The sequence below is a fragment of the Sinohyriopsis cumingii genome, chromosome 2 (genome assembly GCF_028554795.1).
Source record: "Sinohyriopsis cumingii isolate HCF-2022 chromosome 2, ASM2855479v2, whole genome shotgun sequence".
Classification (NCBI taxonomy): Eukaryota; Metazoa; Mollusca; class Bivalvia; order Unionida; family Unionidae; genus Sinohyriopsis; species Sinohyriopsis cumingii.
Window position 1 is genome coordinate 19330802 of NC_142962.1, and position 24351 is coordinate 19355152.

General features: G+C 38.1%; 1 protein-coding gene across 8 annotated transcripts in view; it reads right to left on the reverse strand.

Annotated features, from left to right (window-relative positions):
* LOC149804420 (ryanodine receptor-like) overlaps positions 1–24351 on the reverse strand; it is a 538410-nt gene that overhangs the window by 344589 nt on the left and 169470 nt on the right. For all 8 annotated transcript variants that reach the window (XR_016415653.1, XR_016415652.1, XM_089940121.1 and 5 more), the window contains exons 28-30: positions 3855–3939; positions 1086–1206; positions 532–628 (exon numbers count right to left, since the gene is read on the reverse strand). Coding sequence is in view for 6 of the 8 variants with exons in the window: in XM_089940121.1 (XP_089796247.1) it covers positions 532–628; positions 1086–1206; positions 3855–3939 (303 nt within the window). In the remaining 2 variants the exon portion in view is untranslated. The remainder of the gene's footprint in view (positions 1–531; positions 629–1085; positions 1207–3854; positions 3940–24351) is intronic.

Below are 24351 nucleotides of genomic sequence, written 5' to 3' on the forward strand. Positions count from 1 at the left end.
GTACGTACCCTTTTGTATGGGTCAAAATTTGAGTCTTTCTCAGTTTTTATGGAATAAATTTGGCTTCTCGTGAGGCGTAAATGATATAATATTAACCTTAGTGGTAAATGTACTTTACTCAACACTTCTTTCAGTAACGAAAACCTGACATCGGGAAACAGAAATCGGATTACTTAACACACGTTATGAATACAATACTGGTTCTGGATACATATTCAAATAAAATGCGGCCGCTTGTGGGGGTAAATTTTATGATTTTGTACTAATATGCTGGCCGCTGGTCGCGTTAGCCGGGTGGCCTTTCGCAAGGGGTACTTTTGAACACAAACTCGTCGGTGCCAACGGATTCTGGCCATAAGGAGCGGGTGGCCGCTGGTCAGGGGGGCCATTCAAGAGGGGGACTACTGTATTTTTGAATTACTTTCTTCATTACTTCTCAACGTTATGATCAAAATGTTACATTTTGTTCAAGATATTCTGCAATTTATGACCCTAATCGTACATTCTGTCATGCATGCAAGTTATACTTACTGACAGTTCTGTCTTTCATATCCAGCATACAGCCAATGACATCACCTACATTCCAAGTCTTGCCATAGGGCTCGGACCCTACATGCCATTTTCTCCCCTGCAATTAGATCGTGACCACTGCGTCAAAAACATTAAAACAATGAAAGATCATAAGATTTGACTTTGAATGTGGAAAATAGAGATTTAAAGCCAGCATTTACAATATAAATGTTTTGGTTCATTATATAGAAACTAATCAAGTTTAAGGATGCCTGCATGGAAGTCAACATCAAATCTTACAAAGATTTTGATAATGTCAGGCAGTCAAGATGCACTGGACATCCATGCTAACTGTAAAGATCAAGTCTGTGAATGATACACAATCTCATATCCTGATGGTGAAAGATGTCATGATAGTCAAAATTACTCAGTTTATGTCTCTAGGCATGGGCAAATCAAAGGACAGATAGACGGATGGACACATAATAAACCATTGCCATCTTACACCAACAGAAATATGTATATATTAAAACAGCTATATAAATGACCAACTGTCATTATTATCTGGAACTTACTGTGGATCCATCAAAGACATAGGATTTTCCATCAGTACCAAGGGTTGAACTAGGGTCCAAAGACACCATGGCCCATCCGATCTTCATAAATCCAGTTGTCATCACTTCAAATTCATAATACCTGCATTATATGAAAAATTCTGTTATACAAAAAGAGAGGATTAATATGGTGAGGGATAGTTAAAACCTATTTTCTGTTGAGCTTTTCAGCCAAACTAAAAAGAAGTTTTCATCCTATAAGACATGTTTCCCAAAATTTGGACTTCCTACTTCATTTTATGTGTCAATCTATAATGAGGGTTGATATAAAATTGAGATAAGTGCTGATGCATTGCTTACAAAAGGTTTTATGCCTGTTTGAAGAGGTGAATGATTATCGACACCATTTAAATGCCTAAGCATCAAACATAAACCATTAACTTTTTTTCAAGATGGTGGGCTTTAACACTAAAGTCCATGAACATACAAAATATTGTACTATTCCATATCACCCAGATCTGGAAATTTACAATCTGAAAGAATTAGTAAAATTACAGCTGTGATCTACAACCATATTTTATCATACCCACGGTATTATGAATATTCAGCAACTAAATAAAACCAGCAAAGTCAAGCTTTGTAGTTAGCTATGCCAAATTCTTGTTTTTGCATATCAAACACACCTCAAACATTTTTGCATTGCCAAAAATAAACTCTACAAACCATTTCTTCACACCATAGAAATGCTGAAATTTTTTGCTTGAACACAAAGGCTGACATTTAATGCTAAGGCATCCTTAGCTAGCACATAACATCCTTAGGTAGCACATAACATCCTTAGCTAGCACATAACATCCTTAGCTAGCACATAACATACTTAGCTAGCACATAACATCCTTAGCTAGCACATAACATCCTTAGCTAGTACATAACATCCTTAGCTAGCACATAACATCCTTAGCTAGCCCTTAGCTAGTACATAACATCCTTAGCTAGTACATAACATCCTTAGCTAGCACATAACATCCTTAGCTAGCACATAACATCCTTAGCTAGCACATAACATACTTAGCTAGCACATAACATCCTTAGCTAGTACATAACATCCTTAGCTAGCACATAACATCCTTAGCTAGCACATAACATCCTTAGCTAGCACATAACATACTTAGCTAGCACATAACATCCTTAGCTAGTACAAAACATCCTTAGCTAGCACATAACATCCTTAGCTAGCACATAACATCCTTAGCTAGCACATAACATGATCTTTCAAACTGACTGTGTACTTTTCATAACACAAAAACATTTTTTTAAAATTATATTTATTATATAATGCCATAGGTTGAAATAAAATTCTTAAAAATGAACGATGATGCAATTGCCACCATAGGTTGAAATAAAAATCTTAAAAATGAACGATGATGCAATTGCCAACACCATTGCTACTTTTAACTCTTCAACTACTAGTGCTGCTGTAATGGCTCACTGCTCCATCTCGCTGCTGTGGTCACAACTGCAGCTGATTTGGGGGCTGACTACCAGAGCCTGATGCTGCTGTGGTTAAATTTTAACTTTTAGCTGATGATTTGGGGACATGGACCAACTGTTTTTAGTTATTTTCCTTATAATTGATTGTATTATATACTAAAACCATGCCTATAACTATCTTTTATCTGTGTGACTCTTTTATCCCACTAAAATCCACAGTATTGATGAAAAACCTCCACGAATTGAACACAGAACATACTACTGTAACACTATAATTTGTCTTTATTTTATAGTCATATGTCAGATATGTTCAGATAATTATTTCCAAACGTTTAAATGGTCATTATGTTCTACTAGTTCCTGATTTGCTGTTGGTGATATTAGCACAAGCAGTAATGTTTTGTTTTACACAAAAACAGACATCACAGTGCACATTATGGACACCTTATGCTGCATTTTTTCTTTTCAAACTACATTCTTATGCTTCTCTTTCATCGATTTTGCTCCATAGCCATTAGTTTCAGCAACAAGTATTTGGTTTAATACCAGGTGAAAATATTTAAATAAGAAATCTATAAAAAAAAGTTTCCTCTCATCCAAACAAAAGTCGGACCAATGCTTTCAATGAAATTCGTGACCTGCAGAGTACATGGCTCTCTTATCCACACTGCACTGTCTTTATTATCTGATTCTGTGTCGATTTCTGACAGACTGTACAAAGATGATAATTAAACACCAATGCTAACACTTCTTAAATCAGTATTATAAACCTCATCCTCTAAAAAAGACCTAAATATTACAATTCCAAATTCATAACAAAAGCCATTGTTTCCACTGTAAACAACCGCAACTGTTAACTACCATATGTTTAAAAAATTCCATAAAATCCCCATATTTAGTAGCCATATTAAGTATATCACATCTTTCAAAAGAAGAACCATCATTTGTAAACTCTATTTTGATTGGATGAAAGTTCTTTTACTGCCTTTGCTGACAAATTAAATCATTTGTAACATGAATATATAGAGTGGATCTATCCATTGCTGAGGTCTAAAGCTCATAACAGGCAAGAGGATATATCTGCTATGGCTGAGAACAGTGCTTGTTTACAAGTAGATAAATCAGTCACTGTGGAGGCAAGGCAACGTTTAAGTAGGTAGGGAAAGAGTTAAAAGTTGTACCCATGTCATTTCTACCTGATGATACATGCACTGTCTACTTGCTACAGGTGTTTCAAGTTTATGCCGTCTTACTGATATAATTCTACCATTGCATGTTTTAAAAAGTATTCCTATTTACCATTTGCCTGAGGTAACAGCATAGGTCTTCTGAGCTCTATATGTTCTCATCTTCATTTTGCTATCCTCTGTTGTCGTACTCTGGGCTGCAAATGCAAGACAAAACATGATAAAAGTGCAACTTGCACTCTAATGTGTCTCATAATTAGCAACCAAGAGAATGTCTTCCCATGAGCTATCAAAACAATCACAAAGACTTCATTGATTGCAATCATATTTTGATTCTAGAGAATATTCCATCATGCAAACTAATACATTTTTTTAAAATCCATAATAATACTGTGGTACAAATATGTACTACTTTTATTTACTTTCATTTAAATTTAAAAAGAGCTTCCAATAATCTGGTACAGTTCTATGAAACAAGCTTCCACTACATCTAAAATTGGCTGAAAATATTAAGAGTATTTAAGAAAAGATATGAGCATGAATGTGTTTCTAATAGATAATGGAATTAAGTATTTTAATACTAAACATGTTAAAATAAACAGTAATTATTGCTATCATCATATAATGTGCATTATTATACTCTCCTTAAGAGGGCCCCAAGGGAGAATAGTCCTTGACTAATGAGTTAGTTCCCCTCTATAAATAAAGCATTATTATTATTATTATTATTATTATTATTATAATTATTATTATTATTATTTACAACTTTCGCCCAGGTGGCCAAGTGGTCTAAGATACTTGCCTTCAAAGATCACTGACATTTCAACTCTTGCTTGGGTTTGAGTCTTACACCAACTGGTTTAGAGAAAGCTTGCCAGTAGCTTCCTGTGGGGTTCTTCCTCCAACAGGTATACAGGCTACAATGTATAGCCTATCAAGTAATGAAAAATGGCATTAAACCCCAAACAACAGCTTATATTTACAATTTACAATACACCAAAATGAAAATGCCATTTACTAAATAGATACATATAAGTTCAAAAATGGCTGACAGCACATGAATTTTTGTTACCAAAGGAAAACTTGTGGCAGAGTTTTTAGAAGTAACACACCTTTTAAAGGATCTGAGAGATCACAAATGGGCACTGTGATTTTTAGGTTTTTATCCACATACTGTTTGATGTAGAACATATATAATAACACCTCGAGGCATGAAAAATGACATGGCTATGTGCAGTGTAATGACAAGATATAACAACCAAGGTATCATTATGTGATAAACAGTCTTAAATCTGTGTTAATTCAAAATGAAATGCAGAGTGATCATTTATTATAACCATGTTGATGGGAACCAAAAAATTATACAGCCTTACAGTGAGTGTATACGTGATTCTGGGGTTTGCTGCATTTTTAAGTCCATGATAGGTTATATATGGTGGCCAGTATACTTGGTGAATAACCTGGAAAGACCCTGATGGGAACTACTGACCCATGGGAAGCTACTGGCAAGCTTTCTCACATACCCACATTGGTCTAGCTTAAAGCCATGTGGGCAGAGATGAGACGTGAGTGATGTGTAAAGGCAAGTACCTTAAACCATTCAGGGCCCCACCTAACAGTTTGACTCCTGAACAATGAAGTAAATAATAAATAAAATTTCACTATCACTTAATGAACTTGGGTCCATGATCATACTTGCCTTATGACAGGAACAGTTATAATGAAGGGCCTTATAACAAGAACAGTGTTATAATGAAGGGCCTTATAACAAGAACAGTGTTATAATGAAGGGCCTTACAAAAGAAACTGTTGTAATTAAGGGCCTTGTAACAAGAACAGTGTTATAATGATGGGCCTTGTAATAAGAACAGTGTTGTAATGAAGGGTCTTATAATAAAAACTGTGTTTCAATGAAGGGCCTTGGAACAAGAACAGTGTTGTAATGAAGGGCCTTACAAAAGAAACAGTGTTGTAATGAAGGGCCTTGTAACAAGAACAGTGTTATAATGAAAGGCCATGTAATAAGAAGTGTTGTAATGAAGGGCCTTGTAACAAGAACAGTGTTATAATGAAAGGCCATGTAATAAGAAGTGTTGTAATGAAGGGCCTTATAACAGGAACAGTGTTATAATGAAGACTGTTTTGTGAGGATGTGCTGTATGAAACTCATCAAATAATTTAAATTTTTTACTCATCAAGGCTTGTAGAAGATACAAATTATTTTAAATGTTTTATAAATTTCACCTGAAATGAGTACCCATGAAGATCCTCCAAATCTGACATCAATGATAACATGATATTAATCAACATGTGTAACAGTATCATCAGATCATAGCTATATCTGCCATATTCCCCAATCAGTGCTGGGATTTTTTAAGACTCTAGATGGTGTGGAGGGGAGGGAACATCAGTGTGCATGACCCCAAAAGTTGACATCCAATTGAGAATAAGCAATCCTTGCATATAAGTCTATAGAAAATTACTGGAAATTAAAATTTGAATAAACAAAATAACTTATGTTTTCTCCAAAGCATTTAATACACTTACAAAGAAAACAAATACTTCATAGATTTAGCAATGTCAAATATCACCACCACAAACATGCACATATGTGCAAACACCTCCCTAATCACAACCAAAATGATACTAAATAAGCAGCAGGGAAGTTTAACAGACCATCGTGAACAGACAAAATAAAGTTTCCTACGCGAACTTTCTCCGTAGAAGCCTCAGATTTCACTTTTACGGCCTTCTACGGAGATCAATTTTCGTGCATTTCAGACTAGGTGCATCAGGTGTGTATACCAGGTGTGTCAATAAACATAGCATCCGAGACAGAAAAATAAAGTTTCATAATCAAGGGAAGTTGTACAGACCATCGTGAACAGACAAAATAAAGCTTCCTACGCAAACTTTCTCCGTAGAAGCCTCGGATTTCATTTTTACGGCCTTCTACGGAGATCAAATTTCATGCATTTCAGACGGATGCATCAGGTGGTCGCGCCGGTGTGTTAGTAAATATAGCATCCGAGACAGGAAAAAAGAAGAATTTGGGATAAGATTTTTGTGTTATATTTTTTGTTGCAAGGTGGGGCTGTTTTTTCATGAATAAATTTGATCGAGACCGATTCGATACCGACTTCGTGGATCGTGAAGATTTATCGTGATGAACCCATGCGGCGTTGCCTGAGCGCGGCTAAACAAATTTTTAAATTTATTTATGTCCATGTCGCCGTTACACCAGGTCTGATGAATATTTCTCAGCGTGTGCGTGTCTACGCCGTTGAACACCGATAAAATATTACAATTGTCCCTAATCACCTTGGGAATCTGCGTATATCTCTGTGTTACGTAAATCATATCGGTATTCTTGTGTCTGCCACGCGAGAATATCCTAGCCGGGTTGGTCTGTTTGTCCAGCATAACATCATCGAAAACAACAAGATTATTAACATCACCGTCTAAATTTTCCACGGATGGAGCTTCATTGATGTCTGTGATAAATTCGATTGTGCCTTCGTCGGTATTGTCGCTAAATTCTTTTAACACCTGATAACAGCGTTGATCGTCCATGGATGGTGCAACCAAATACAACTTATCCCATTTCAGCCATCGCATTATCAAATTTAGCAACAACTGCATCTTTCCAGATCCTGACGGGCCAATAATTATCATTCTTATCGAATTCGGTAATACCGCGTTGTGTTTTATCTGCTCGCGTCGCTTCGTGGCTGAAAAATCAATTACATTCATGTTACTAGAATATATGGATTTATATTGTGTTAAGTGTCGCACTCACACAGCCACGATAAATCCAACCGAAATCATTACACGCAACAACAGGAACGCAATTGCAGGAGAATGTGAAATTTGTAAGACATGCAAGTTCAGATTTGTAAAAAAAAAACTAGAAGAACCGGAGGAGACATTGCCGCCTCCTTGACAAATCTACCTGGGCTGCCCTGGGCAAAATATCCCGGAGAGAAGCATCTGCCAGGATACAATTATTGTGGACCCGGAACGAGGCTCGATATCAGACTCGACGATAATAACCAACCAAAGCAAGGTGAAGATCCGGTAAACGCTATCGATAACGCTTGTTACTATCACGATCTCGCATATCGCAGTGGAGATCTACAACAAAGACACCTCGCTGATATCAGGCTAATTCATGCAATAAACGCAATTCCTAATAAAAATTTCAGAGAGAAATTGGCAACTTGGCTGGTAAAAGGCGCGATGAAAGGTAAATTAGTATTCGGTGCTGGTAAATAATAATGGAGCAGATATATTATTCTCCGCGAGGATTCTGGCGAGGAAAATCAGCAATTGCCAAACTTGCCAAAGCCGCTAAGGTAAAACAATCCGTTGCTGAATCGTGGCTATCGAAACAGGCAATCTGGCAAATATATCTCCCCCCGCCTAAGAAAATACCATATGCGAGTTTCACTGTCAGCATCCCTAATGAGGTCCATCAGGCTGATTTAATGTTTCTTCCTCACGATACCGTTGACGGCGTCACATACAAATACGTTTTAACAGTCGTTGATATCGCTAGTAGGTATAAAGAAGCGGAGCCGTTATCGAATAAAACAGCAACAGAAATTGCCAAGGCGTTTAACGAAATTTATTCACGATCCCCGTTGACATGGCCGAATCTTCTTCAAGTTGATCCAGGTCGAGAATTCCTCGGCGCGGTTACCTCATTGATGAAAAAGAACAACGTGAAAATCCGACGCGGTATTGTAGGTGTTCATCACAATCAAGCTATCGTCGAAAGATTCAATAAAACGCTTGCAGAAAGATTATTCGGATACCAGTACGCACGCAAGTTTATTCAAGATAATCGATCTCACGATTGGGTATCAAGATTGCCTCATGTGATTAACGCGCTAAATAACGAAGTAACTCGAACAATAGCAATGAAGCCCGAATTGCAATTACAAATTCGAATATACCCCTAAAGCGAGATTCCACAATTCAGCCTGTGCTAGGTAGTGTCACAGTCAGATATTTGTATAAAGAAGGCGAAGCTGAAGGAGGAAGAAAAAGAGCAACCGACCCAACCTGGAGCGTTACAACACATAAAATATCCGCCGTAACAAGATCGCCAGGAAGACCAGCAATTTATATTCTGGATTCGTTAGCGCCTCAACGCGGATTTACCAAAGAAGAATTACAAATAGTACCAGAAGATACTCAACTACCGCCAGCTTCACTAAGATAATTCACTCGAATTCTTCCTAGCTGAGATAATTTTCTTACTCTCGACACGGCCAAATACACTAGATTTGACCAGGAAATTCTATCATCGACAATCCAAACTTGGCCATCTACGGTCAATCCCTGCGATGAGTGTATCGTTGTTGCGTATCCTAGTTTCCACGGTGATTTTTCTGTATTTATCGCGTCATTAACGAGATTAATATCAACAAAGATAATATCGTTCAAGACCAAAATCTTTTCCTCTCCGCATGGCAGAGCAACACTGATATTTTGTTTTCTAGTATTGGCGGGCCTATAGCATAATGGTACCTGCAGCGTTGGAAATTTCTCGCAATGCAGCTTGAATAACATTTCCTGGATAATGTCACGAACAACTTTCCTACTAGCAACGATCAAATGATCGGGATGCCACAAATTTAGAAAATCACTCATCGGAGTCTCGTCGATTATTTTTCTCATAACGTCACACTGAATTTTATTCGGTTGTAGTCGAATCAATTTCTTAAATTCGGTCAGTAAAATATCAGTCGATCTATAATCAGCGTCGATTTCCTCATAATAATCAACGAAGTTTCTGAGCCATTCGTGAGGCGATTCACCATCAATCGGATCAGGTTGTCCGTGATCTCCGCACATTATCACAGCGGTATTTTTCCCTTCCAGCCAAGCTAAGATCGATTTTAAAATATCTAAATTCACCGTGCAAATTTCATCGAATATTATAATCTTGTTGATATATTTGTTTCCCATACGAGCCGAATCCCATGATCCACCGCTGTATTTGAAATAACTGTGATACGTGCAAGAATTAACCCCGCGCTGCTTTATTTCTCGCGCTAATCTGTGAGTCGGAGTCAACACGATCATGTCAGAATTTGCAAATAAATTTATCGCTCGCGTTGTTTTACCGCTACCACCAGGACCATTTAGGTAAATGAATTTACTGCGTGAAATTGGATCAAACGCAGATGCGGCCGCCGAAGATTCCTCAAATCTACCTCGATGAAATTCATCACGATCTTCGACATCAGCGTCTTCACAATAATCTAGGATATCTTCATTTTTTATCCTCCAAGTTCCCCAGGAGCTACCGTCGGTGATTAAATTTTCCAGCTTGTATTGGTATTTTTTATCGATATAAAACGAATCCGTTGCGACTCTTACCGCGATATCAGAAAATTTATTTATCATCGACAGTAAATTTATGCTTACATAAGCGAGCATCGACGACCGCAAATGCGTATATTGCGCTGATTCTCCGTCAAGGTAGCTAATCACAGTACCTAACTTCGCTCCATCGATGATAATATTCTCTCTGTTGCAAAATATTCCTCGCGATACCGTATCGGCGATTATAAAATCCATCTCGGCGTCGTTGATAAACAACCTAGCGTGTCGATGTTTATGATCAACGGATCCACCTTGAGTAAATTTACCAATTATTTTTCTTCCGATATCTTTCGCGTTGTCACAATCTGTCGGTAGCCACACATCGGTCTGTTTCCTATACGATATAATCGTCTCGCTCACTGTCAACGATATTAACATCGACGAATCTAGCATATATCTCAACAACACTGTAGGAACCCAACGGCGCTGGGAGAAATGCCTGCCGAACCAAATATAACAAATTTTATGTAAATTTTCAGCAAACTCGAACGAAGTAACACAAGCGAATCCGGTCATGACAAAATCAGGCAATGGTCCGTTAATCGCTACTCTTGTCATCTCGCTGGTGGGATGGCCGAATTTAGCAAAATAATCTGCGCAATCGCCATATCCAAGGAAACTTCCAGGATAACACGCGCTCATGTCAACGGAGATCATATTTTCGAAATTGTACTTGGTATTCCACAATCCACCATGGCCGTACTCGATACAGCTAAGTTGAATATCAGCGAGATATTCGTTTCTTGTAGGCTTCCATGAGTTTTTCTCTCTGGCGGCATGAGCGGCAACAGACGGTACTGTAAAGCAATTTGTTAGTAGCTGATCGGGATTCGATGAATATTTTACCGCGAGTTTTTTCATCGACTCGTGTAATATTTCCCCCCGGTAAATATCACCGCATGGCAAAATAAATTGATCGTATCTTTCCTCGCTCGAGAATAACCATATCGATATTGGATCAGATGCGCTTAATTTTTTGATAAATCTGAACATAGCATCGGAATTATCTTTCGCGGCATCTATAGGATAAAATTTAACAATACGATCTCGTGGAAATATCATCACCGATTGCGACCACGCGTGGGAATTGTGATCGACAATCTCGATTGGCGCTCCTCGGGATCTATATGGCGATGAATATAATATTTCTCCCGATAGTGTTTTCACCGTAATAGGAAATTTAAGTTTTTTGCTCAACGCAGCTACATCATCCACAGATGCACCATCAGCGACAGTCTTTGCCCATGTGTTAATTTTATCCAGCCTCAACTGGGTCAAACCAGATCCACGTCGAGTGTTTTTCATATGTTCGATGACACGCTCAGCCACACAATTTATCATCGGTGATTCTTTCATCGCAGGTAGATTTTTCACATCCGGATTATTATTTAGCCGATAAATTCCATAAACAACTGCACTAGATGGATATGCCCTAGCGTAATAAGGACCGTCGATCCCCAGTAACAATCCGTGCTTAGAGTGTTTATCAAGAACAACATTTTTCTTACCGCCACGCACTGGATCTCGTTTATCACGAATAATCCAAGTATCATCGGGCGTTTGTGCGATAAATTTTATTCCAAAGATAAATCGTTCTTCTTTGTGTTCGGTTTTTATATGCTCGATTATTTTCTTAGCACGCTCCAGATTCATCGTAGCATCAACGGAATTTGTTTTCCAAGTCGACCAGGTGTGAACGGCTCCATCATCGAAAAATTCTCTCTTGGCCCGATCAACTTAAGGTATAATATATTCTGCCTCATCAAGATCAAATGCATCCATGATTATATTTTAGACAAATGTTTAAATTATAATAATGCATTGCAAATGGATACTAATCGGTTCAACAAAATTCTGTGATAAATCTTGTAGAGGCGATTATTGCGGCGCTCACACATGCAATTCGACGTGGCAGTAAGGGACCACAACGTTGCTTAATTTGTCAAGTTGGCACGCGAGGAAAAACTCGATTGTGTTTAGCCTGCGGAGGAAAAAATTATCGAGAATTGCGTTGGTATTATGAAAAAAGATCCTCGTCGGTTATAACATGTGAAGAAGATTATATTAATCGATTTCAAGCTAATAACGATTTAGACAAATAGAATATCATATAATGAACTTGAAATCAGCGAATCCAGAAACAACAGTAACATGCGAGTTTAAATCTCACCCAACTATCGAGGGATACGAAGCATCATCCGATGGTGTTGTCAGACATATCAAAATGAAGAAACATGTTGGTAATGTTAACTGTTTTGGATATCTCAGATTTACCGTCAGCAAAAATAATAAAAGAAGATCCGCAAAATATTATAATCACAGGTTTATATTCGAAGTTTTCAACGGACCAATAGAAATCGGTCTTGTTATTGACCACATTGACGGAAATAAACTTAACAATAAACTGTTAAATCTTCGCGCGGTATCTCAGAGTGAAAATTGCATATCCGGCAATACCGGTGGTGTACGATCAGCTAAGGGGGTTAAATCGATAAATAAAGAAACAAACAAAGAACTTGTATTTACGTTGATGAATGCCGCCGCAAGGTATTTCGGTATTAATTCTCCCTCGGTACGATATGCGGCAGAAAAAATAATGAACGCGACATTCTCATATAAATTTAGCGCGTGGATCGAATTTTATTATATTCCGATAATATCCGATTCGGAAAGTGAGATCGAAGATTTTTGAAAATTAATTGAATATTACAAAAATTTATATAATGAACGAAGAAAACGTAAACAACATCATCGAAGCCATCGATGACCTGAAAAATAAAAAAATAAATTTATCTTCGGATTTGGACACAGGTAAAATCCGGTCCGAGTTTGAGACGATTGTTCAGGGGAAACTCGAGTACAGATACACGCTACCGTCAGAATACAAATTCATTAAAAAAATCCAAATTGCGATGTACCAATCGCTTGCAACTGTCAGCGATGATCAAATCGAGAATTTTGTTAAATTATCGACGCTGGTAGAAAAAGTTAGATCGATTTTATCAGACGAATACGAGTCAAGAAAAATTACCAGCTCACGTGTCAGGCAGTTGAAAAAGCTGGTCGATGAAAGCAGAGTCAAGGAATCCTCGATTTCTGATTCTAGAGTCAAAAGACTCTAGAGTCAAGGAATCCTCGATTTCTGATTCTAGAATTGGAATTGGATTCGAAGATTCTAAAGATTCTAAAGATTCTAAAGATTCTGAAGATTTCAGATATTATCAAAATTGGAATCGAAGATTTTGAAGATTCTGAAGATTCTTACCACACAAAAAAAACAAAAATTTCTGATTTTATTATTTTTTTTTAATATTTTACTGAAATTGTACAATTTTCTTATTTCTGACTACCATTTACCCCAGCGGATTTTCTAAATTATATAAATTACTCAATTTAACGGGTATTTACCCCAGCAGATTTACGAAATTATATAAATTACTCGATTTGACGGGTATTTACCCCATCAAAAACATAAAATTACACAAATTTCTTAATTTCTCTGATTTTTATTAATTTTTTTTTATTATTTACCAAAATAATTTATTTACTGAAATTGTACAATTTTCTTATTTCTGACTACCATTTACCCCAGCGGATTTGCTAAATTATATAAATTACTCAATTTAACGGGTATTTACCCCAGCAGATTTACGAAATTATATAAATTACTCGATTTGACGGGTATTTACCCCATCAAAACTAAAAAAATCTATTAATTTTGAAAATTTCCTCGGGTTTTATTTTATTTTTGGGTATTTTTTCTTTGGTGGAAAGATCAAGAATCTTTAGAATCTTAGATTATTTCACGATCTCACCAACAAATTGATACTCAGTGTTTCCCAGCGTATATCAAGTAAATTTCCATTCTGATCCGTCAGTTTGAAATTTATCTTCGATAATAATCGATTGTGACATCGCAGATAAAACGGATTTACTGGCTCTTTTATTATCAAAAAACCCAGAGAGGCGCTAGGTGAAAACGAATATAAGATAAATCCCTGCTGTGCCTGCTCTGACACAGACGAATCCACGTTGTAGCTACCTTCGACGACATCCGCGTGAAGATAAATCGCGATAACTTCCGTTATGTTAACGATACCTGGCGAGATATGCCGCCCTTGCCCGGCAGGATCATTATTGTGTTTGAGAATCGATTCTGATTGTATTTTTTTAGTCCACGCGGCATGTAATTTCGGAAATAAATCATCGATGGTATCAGTGACGGATTTTCTCATTTTATCAACATCATAATCGGGAAATTTGAAATTTGGTAGCGTTTCCTCGGTTAATCTAAATACTCTCATGAATTTTTGTTTTTCTCCTGAATTTTTGATCAACTCGAATTTGCTAATAGGAAGAACATAATCAGCAATTGATATATCGTCGATTATCGCCCGAATGAACATGTCGTGATAATATTCAACATCATTCGCGAGTTGATTTAAAATCTTCACGCGTCCGATAATTTCGCTACATGAACCTGATTTATTTAAGATGCACTCATGAAAGGATTCCCGCAATAAATTTAATTGTAATTTATGTTCTTGAATAAATTCGTCGAGGGTTCTTCTTACCAAGATACCGTCTATGGGGGCTATTATCCTGTTAATGTTGGTAGCGTCGAAGATTTTCACACCGGGGGGAATTTTAGGAAGAGGCAACCACGAGAGAATTTTGTTGTCCCTGAAAGTAAAAGCGAACATCACCAAGTTAAATTTGTGGTTATTCATGAGGTTGATGGCGCTGTGGATCAGAGGCTTGTGTTTGATATCTCCGTACCATCCTTCGTCGGTGGTAAAATCTGATTTTTTTGGCTCCGGTAGCTCTGGAGGAGCTTCTTCGTGCCAACCTGGAATAATAAAATCAGATTTTTCTGGTTTTGCCAGAGGTGCGATTTCGGGCCAACCTAGAACTGTCCTAATCGATGACTGGTAAATATCGACGATATATGGCGATTTTACCTCGATTATCGACGACAACGTTGGATCGTGCGAGGATATTTTTATTCCTGGAGTAGCATCGCCAGTTATATTCGATATTCTACTGGTAAGTTCCTTATCTAGTTGCTCAATTTCGTAACTGCCTGTTGGTATGCCAACGACGATCCAATCGAGAGTTCCATCGGGGCGGTTTTTATTGGCAAAAACAAGCGAATTATTCGATGATAATTTGCCGAATGATTTCGACCTAACATTGGGCCAGCTGTTATAGACACGTAACTGTGACAGCGCAATTTCTTTAACGCTGATTGGTATTGGAAAATCGATACTAAATTCTGGCCTGGTTGAGCTTGCCGATATCAGCATTGTTATCGGTGGTGTCGTGTTTGTCACGATTTGGGTTAGTTCGGACATTATTAATATTCATTTGTTCAATCTCGGAGTAGATATTTACCATTGCCGAAAATTCTAGAACGGATATAACGCCGTCGTTGAGACTCTCAGAAAGCAGTGATGATAATTTCGAATACGCCTCGTTGACCTGGGATAATTTACTCGTGTATAGAGACAATTTCTCATTCGTGCACGAGGATATTTTTTTCGCGATGATATTGAGAACACCAGCGATTGTCGTTGTCGATGATATTATTATCGTTGCAACGATTGGCGCGATTGTTGTTACCGCAGATAAGATTATACCAGCACCAGCGACTATTGCACTTACCGCGTACACGGCAACATCGATGGCAATTAATCTGCATTGATATTTTTTTATTTTTATCTGATACTTGTTGAGGAGTTTTTTTAGCGAATCCTGCCATGAACGCACCTGATTGTATCGGTAGTCCGATGCGGTCATTTATTAGTTAGGTTATCTAACCAATTGCGTGTTCTCCGGATAAATATTCGAAAATTACTTGACAATTGACATGCATGAAGGTTCTAATTTGTGGTTCTAGCCTAAAGGTTTCTATTTTACCCTCAAATGCACCAATAACAAAAAACCCAGGATAATATTCACGAAATTTAAAATCATCGTCTATTATTACATTGAGTTTTGCTGTTGCGGTGATAATATATACTCGATATACGCCAGTAATTGGCGGGGTAAAGCTAAATGTGTTATTCTCGGGTGTCCATTCAACATATTGTATTTTTACCACAAATGGTACATGGCAGGAAAGATTTTTTGTTTCTACCTCCGCTGGTATCGAAATACGCGCTAATCTTCCAAGATTCATTGACGATATTTTTGTGTTAATATCGCTAATTTTTGTAGTTGCGTCGAGAAGTTTCGTGTTTAAATCTCGAATTTCTCCACTGTACACCGATGTATCGAATTTTTGACGCGCCAATTCACGTACTACGTCAATTTCATCGTTAATTTTTTTTATTTTCTCGCTAAGATCGTCGTGTGATGTTGCATCGGTCTTTTGGTTAATTTTTGTGGTTGCGTCGAGAAGATTAGCTTCCAATCTTCGAATTTCTGCGTTATACAATATTATATCGACCTTTTCATTTGCGGTTTGACGTACCACGTTAATATCAGCGAGAATTTTAGTAATTTCATCGTTGATTTTTTTTGTTTTCTCACTGAGATCGTTGATTGATTTTTTATCGATTTTCTGAGCCATCGCGGTATTTATTTTGGTAATATCGGCGAGAATTTTAGTGATATCCTCGTTGATTTTTCCTAACTTATCGTTAAGATCGTTGTGTGTAGCGGATGAAGTATCGATGAATTTTTTTATATCCTCGTCAATTTTTTTGCTAAGTTTATTTGATGCTTCTTCGAGTTTTTTAAGATCGCGATTTAGATTGCTAAATCTTTTTGATACTCTATCCTGAAGATCATCGTGTAATGTCTTATCAGCCTTCAGAAGCAACGTCGCTAGTAATTCGTTATTTTTTTGTTTTATATCCGCGATATCGGTTTTGGGGGGGAACTCCGCGATAATATCGGTAATATCGGAGATAGATTTTAACACCAATTCTGATTGGCGAGTAAATTGACCAATGTGATCATTATATTCGTCTCGCTTGATTATATTGGTTATTTTCACGTTGCTGGTTTGTAATCTTCCTTCGCGGCTCTGAAAAACAGCAACTTCATCAGGATCCACTTCTGACAGCGATAGAAGATTATTAATATCACTCTTGGTTGCAAATTTTGATAGATCGACGTCGTTTACTTCTTTTTTCTCCTTCCTCAAGAGAGATCTACCGTAAATATCAACCATGATATTTATCTACGGCATATTCAAATACAATTTTATGATACGGACTGGATGATTTTGAAATTGCGTCGAGGACATCAATTGATTCTGGGCCGCATATCGGTGGATCCATTAACGTCTGCGTCGGAAGTGTCAAATACCAAATTGGAATATTTAACTTTGACACGTAATTGATAAATTCGTTTGGTGGCGCTAGTCCGTACGAGTCAAAGTAAACAACTTCGCGAGGATTAATCGCGTAGGCGACCCAGTGTGTGCCAGGGCCAGTATTTGAATCGAGATTTATTATTCCTGTCTCGGTAGGGTTTGGTTTTTCTGGTAGTTGATCCCGCATAAATACGCCTCTGAAAAATTTTATTTTTTTATTTTTTGCTTTATTTAGCAAATCTAGATTTGAGGCTGGTAGGATAAATTTAGACCGGATCCGTACGGGGGTCGTCTTAGGTAGAGGCCGGATCCGTACATGGGAGGTCGTCTTAGATAGAGGCCGCTTCCCTTTTTTTTACCATATCGCCCTCCCATTACTTTATGCGCTAATTTAGCACCTGCGGCTCCAACCGCACCTAACCCTAATGCTTTTGCGCCTGCTATTAACGCGGGAATAGCGGCTAGTAGAGGGAAAAATCCACCCGTTTTAACCATATCTCTGATGGCGCCTATGCTAAGATTCACATGAACACCAGAATTTGCTGATTTAGCTTTGGCGAAACGTTCGCGTTGACCCTTAGTTAGCGATAATTTGTTAGGCCCACCCTGAATCTGATCGTTTTTCAGGGTTAATTTCAAACCGCATCGCTTTGATATCGCTGATTGGAGCTTTTTCATCTGACCGGGGGTCAGAGTTACGCTGACGTGTTCGTATGGCATATTAATAATCGTTTAATCTAAATTTAGAAAATCTAGGTTTTTGTTACATTTTCTCGACAGGAGCGTCGATGACTCTCATTCTACCACTGATACCTTCCAATATCATTGTTCTATCGATGAGAATCACCGCGAATGCCCTTGCTGCTCCGGCTGTGTTAATTCTGGCTTTGAAATGGATATCGACAACGGATTGTTTTACCAAATCGAGATGTTCCAGGGAAAAGTAGTAAATAGGATAAAGTCTATTAAAATCCAGCTGTGATATTTGCAATCCGGTATCGATATTTTGATCGCGACCCATGAAACTTAGCAAGCGATGATATGCGCGGGCCGTAGAGTAATTTTCAAAATTAATTGATATATCCTCGGATGGTTCTTGTTGACCGTTTATCCTCAACGACACATTTGTTGCTGCGAAATTATCGAATATCATGTGACTGTGAATTTGAGTATATCTATTTACGTTTTGAAGAGCAACAAAGATATGTCTAGGTGCCGAGACACCTTGCTGTGACGCAATTCACCAGGTAAATATTCCGTTAATATTAATGTCGATAGAGTCGGTCATGATTGTCAACCAGGACATAACGGACTTACCACCTTGATTCATGAATGATAATAATTTTTCTTCCTTGAGCATCGATGGAACTATCGCTGGCATCCACAAGGTAAATTTAGTTAGTAATATTTTGCCTTGATCACCTGCCACACCCGCTGATCGCCAGATGGCTCTGTCATTGCCTTCGGTGTCTCGAATAAAAACGACCGTATGTTTTGCTCCGTAAATGACTTTCCTGAAATGTCTACAAAATCCAAAAACGTGAGATAACGGAATTGCACAGGAAAATCTTTGATCATTTCCTTTTAACATAAGCTTTCGCGTGGCAAATCCGAGGTTGTAATTGTTATTGGGGCCAACTACCAAGTCTTGGACATCAGCATTGGCAACAGGGGGAACAGCGCGATTGTTAGGTTGTCTAATTTCATACGGGGAAGGATCAGCGTGATTAGAATTGTCTTTGGCGAACATCATACTAGGACCGGCTGATCTGGTAAAATCATCCGAGTATCTAGCTAGACCTATAATCGTCGTTGCTATATCAACGTTGTTCGTGATTGATTCGATTTCTCTTCCATCGATCATGTAAGTGGCGCTCTTGAATAATGCCATGATACCGTTGTTGACGAACCCGACATTAAAATTTCCGTCAAAGTCGGTATTATCATCCTTCTTAATTTCTCCAACAACTTCGATATACGCCTCAGATGGAAGAAAATATCTCGTTGTATCGTGAACTTGAATTTCAATGCGACCAATCGCATTTGGTGTCACTGCGTCGTACGAAAAATACTGGAAATCACGCACGGATGTGTCTCTACCTACAGGCTCGTCCATGTCGAACACTTCGTTTGACACTTGTGCGAACATTTATTAATAAGAATTTCATCTAAAACGAAGACCACTGCCTGAAATGAAGCTTGTATTTGCAACTTCCTGCGCTAGATTTGTGTTAGCAACTTCCTGTGCTAGGTCATTTATTTTTTTATTTGCTGCGTCGTTTATGGCTTTACTGATTTCAGGGGGCATTTCGCTGGTGCTAGGTAATTTGACGGGTTGTTTTTTACGTGTTAAATTTGATATTCTACCTCTGACAAAATCGAAGCCTTTGCTGGCCAAATTACCAATACCAGAAATAACAGTCTCGCTAATGACGCGATTTGCTTAGCTGCGGGTCCTATTTTAGGGACTACTCGCGTGACGAAACTTTTAACGATGTCACCGAGTCCATTGCCGTGAATGTATTTGTATACAGGCAATCGAGAGTTAACTATACGGACCTGTCTAGGTCTGCGCTGATGTTTGTGAACAATCATGTTATTTCAATTGTGTTGTTTTAATCGATGAGTTCGTCAATGAGCTCTTTGTAAATGTAGGAGTCGATGACACCGCCGCGAAATAATCGCTGACAAATATCGGAGGCCTTGTTGATTATTTCACGAGAGTTATTTCCGGCTCGTTTTCCTCCGATTAATACTTCGAGGCGAGACACGTTGTTGACAACGCTGTCAGGGCAAACGGTATATCCTTCTCCTGTCTTTGGTTTTGGAGATGGCGATGAATTACTATCCCACGACAATATGCCTTCTTCCTCTTCTTCCTCTTCTTCCTTTGGTTCCCTCGGTTTTTCTGTTTCTTTTATTTTTTCTATAAATTTTAGATAACCTGGATCATTAAAATCGACAGTTTTTTTCTTTGTGGCAAAATATACCGCGGAAGACCATTCCTCTTTGGTATATTTATCGATTCTTCTACCAAGCAAAAAATTCTCTCTATCATCGAAGCCAGATTTGGCAACGTTGATCAAATTATCTCCCACTTTAAAATACCTAATCGCGTCATCGGTAAAATGAGCGAAAGGATAAGATCCTTCGAAAGGTTGCGGTCGCGTTACCGAAGATTTTCCTGGTTTTTCTTCCTTTCTTCTGCGTGCTAGCATTAGAAAAATAGGAAAATTTGAATCTCCCCCATCTATTTTTTCTAATCTGTATTTGGTCCGATATACTGTTCTATACCATAAATCTCGAGATTTATTTCTACCTAATCCTTTATCTGTTAAATAATTTATTCCTCTTTGGGAGAAAGAATCTTCCACAAAATCTCCAAGTTCCTTAAGGGTAGTTCTTTTACTAAGTTCGTCTGTTATCCTGATTATACCCTTAGCGGTAAAAGTTTCAGTTAATCCTTCTTCTTCTTCTTCTTCTTTTTCCTCTTTTTCTTCCTTTAGTTGTTCTTCCCCTTGCGCTTGTTGCTCTTGTGTATCCCTTAATTCTTCCAGAAATTGCCCCCGCTTCGATTCTGTTTGTGTTTGTTCTTGTGCTTGCTGCAATTGTTCTTGTAGCCTTTGTGTTTGTGCTCGTACTTGTGCTCATACTTGTGCTTTCCTCAATTTTTCTTGTAGATTTTTTGTTTGTGCTCGCACTCGTTCTTGTACTTGTCCTTGGTGAATTTGCTCAAGCTGACCCGGCACTACTCGAGTGTGTTCCTCAATGTCTTTTACCATGGGAACAATTCCACGCTTCCTGAGTTCCTTATCGTCTTTTTTCTCACCATATGCGACTCTCTCGACGGTTTCGGTGACTGGCTTTAGCCATTTCGACGATATCTCGGTAATTCCATATTGCGTGTCTTCGTAATCACGAACATTTTTCTTAAATAATTGTTTTGCCGGGATAAGTTTCCTTACTGCCGCTAATTCTTCTCGCGCTAATCTAGCAGAATGAGGCTCTCCAACTGTGCTGGTTTTCCGACTCATATTATTTTCAAGTATATTATTTTAATGCGACGTAAAATTGGCCAAAGCAGCCCAACATTGCAACAAAAAATATAACACAAAAATCTTATCCCAAATTCTTCTTTTTTCCTGTCTCGGATGCTATATTTACTAACACACCGGCGCGACCACCTGATGCATCCGTCTGAAATGCATGAAATTTGATCTCCGTAGAAGGCCGTAAAAATGAAATCCGAGGCTTCTACGGAGAAAGTTCGCGTAGGAAGCTTTGTCTGTTCACGATGGTCTGTACAACTTCCCTTGATTATGAAACTTTATTTTTCTGTCTCGGATGCTATGTTTATTGACACACCTGGTATACACACCTGATGCACCTAGTCTGAAATGCACGAAAATTGATCTCCGTAGAAGGCCGTAAAAGTGAAATCTGAGGCTTCTACGGAGAAAGTTCGCGTAGGAAGCTTTATTTTGTCTGTTCACGATGGTCTGTTAAACTTCCCTGCTGCTCTAAATAAAAACATACACTAAGTTTAAAATCCATTTAAATGCAAAATAAATGCTTAATTAGATGCAGTCTTTACTGCTCTCAACATTTCATTACGGGGGTTCAAAGGTCTGAAGGTAATGCAAGTATCATTAGTGTCCTTTGCACTCACTGGAGACTCAATGGTGCAGTTGTTCAAACTTCCCTACTGGATTTTCTGAGAAAATTCTGGTCAGAACTGAGTTGTTCTTGACAACCATAACATTAGCATTGTCAGAACTGTATATGATGCAGTCTGACCACAATATATGCTTGTCTCTATATTAAATGAATATACAACACATTTGGGACTGACTATATCATCAGGGAAGGGAGGAGAGGACCCGGGAACATAATATTTTTAAGTTTGATGGGTGCTTTACAGGTCATTCAGCAGCAATAAATGCCCCTGTCCAGTATTGGTGTTGATGCTCTCTCAACACAAATCAATTGCACAAACATGAATATGTGCAAAGAATTAAATGATCCTCCTTGATACTGTGGCTCACAAAGTAAAGCTACATCATCCAGCTGTGTTGGTTGCTTTCCTGATGGCTTATTGCTTCCTGAATGACAATCACAAATGCATAATACCTGAACACTATTCCAACAATTGAAATGACCATTCTTTGCGCTATATATGGAGTAAAATCCAACTTGAAAGAAATGTTGCTTCTGTTCACCAACTTGCCAAACATTCTCATTCAAGGCAAATATATATAATAACTTTTGTTCTTCAACAAGCATCTAGCATCTCCTTGATTTACATAAACCCCAATGTGAATCAGATTGTTCCACTTTGTTAGTTTTACCCTATGCAAATAAGCACAATGGGATCCCTCAAAACTGTCAGCCAGTAAATTAATACATGAAGTGATGGTTGTTTTTACCTGACCTCCCTGCCTCTTAATTGCTTATATGACAATTTGCTGTATAAACTGAACCATAGATTGCATTACATAAGCTCTAAGCAGGACTGTTCACCATTAACATATGCCACATGTTACGGACATCAGCAGGACTGTTCACCATTAACATATGCCAAATGTTACAGACATCAGCAGGACTGTTCACCATTAACATATGCCAAATGTTACAGACGTCAGCAGTACTGTTCACCATTAACATATGCCAAATGTTACAGACATCAGCAGGACTGTTCACCATTAACATATGCCAAATGTTAAAGACATCAGCAGGACTGTTCACCATTAACATATGCCAAATGTTACAGACATCGGTAGGACTGTTCACCATTAACATATGCCAAATGTTACAGACATTAGCAGGACCATTCACCATTAACATATGCCAGATGTTACAGACATCAGCAGGACTGTTCACCATTAACGTATGCCAAATGTTACAGACATCAGCAGGACTGTTCACCATTAACATATGCCAAATGTTACAGACATCAGCAGGACTGTTCACCATTAACATATGCCAAATGTTACAGACATCAGCAGGACTGTTCACCATTAACATATGCCACATGTTACAGACATCTGTTGATGCCTTGTTTCTTCTTGTTTTTTTAAATGTTTTTTTGAAGACGATTGAAATAAAAAATTTGAAACACAACTATGTAAAGGAGTTTGCGAGTAAAATTATCTTAGCATGACACATCATGTTATGGCAGGTATGCATAACACCAAGTGAAGGATAACACTGGACATTTTGATATAGATCTAACCACACAATTCTAAGGTATCCAACATCAGCTAGTTTCTGCTTACAGGCATGTAGGAAACATACAGAGAACCATTTTTTTAATCTGGAGAATAAATATATTTTTATGTATTCTATATACATTACAGAAACCAATCTGAACCAGTTGTCAGATAGAATAAGGTCACCCAGATTCTCCTGCCACAACGGAAATGCATTCACTAAAGCCTTCATTTTGAACAGGGGTCTCAAATTCAAACCGCCATGAGGGCATTTTCAATGGCCCAAGGGCCACACCAGATTAGTTATCTCTCATGACACCTTGTGACACCAATCATTTTGTGCGCCACAGGATAAGGCTTGGCAGGCTCCATGAGGCCCGTGGGCTTGAGAAACCTGATTTAGAAGATACTGATGTAAAATAAATTGGCCCTTCCTGTTTCTCTGGTCTCTATTCTAATATAAAGACAGAGTCCTAGGACACTGGGGCTGCATGAAGTTTGTTTCTTTGTTAGCCTCCTTCCAAATGTAATGTACATGACCTATGAAGAGCAGGTCTGACAAAAAAAGCTTTAATCAAAGTGTGGCCTTATGGTCTTCTTTAAATAAGTTGAAAGTGGAGAGGAAAGCATCTCTTTCCACCATCTGTAGGTGTACTGATGTTGTTATGACAATGGCAAGC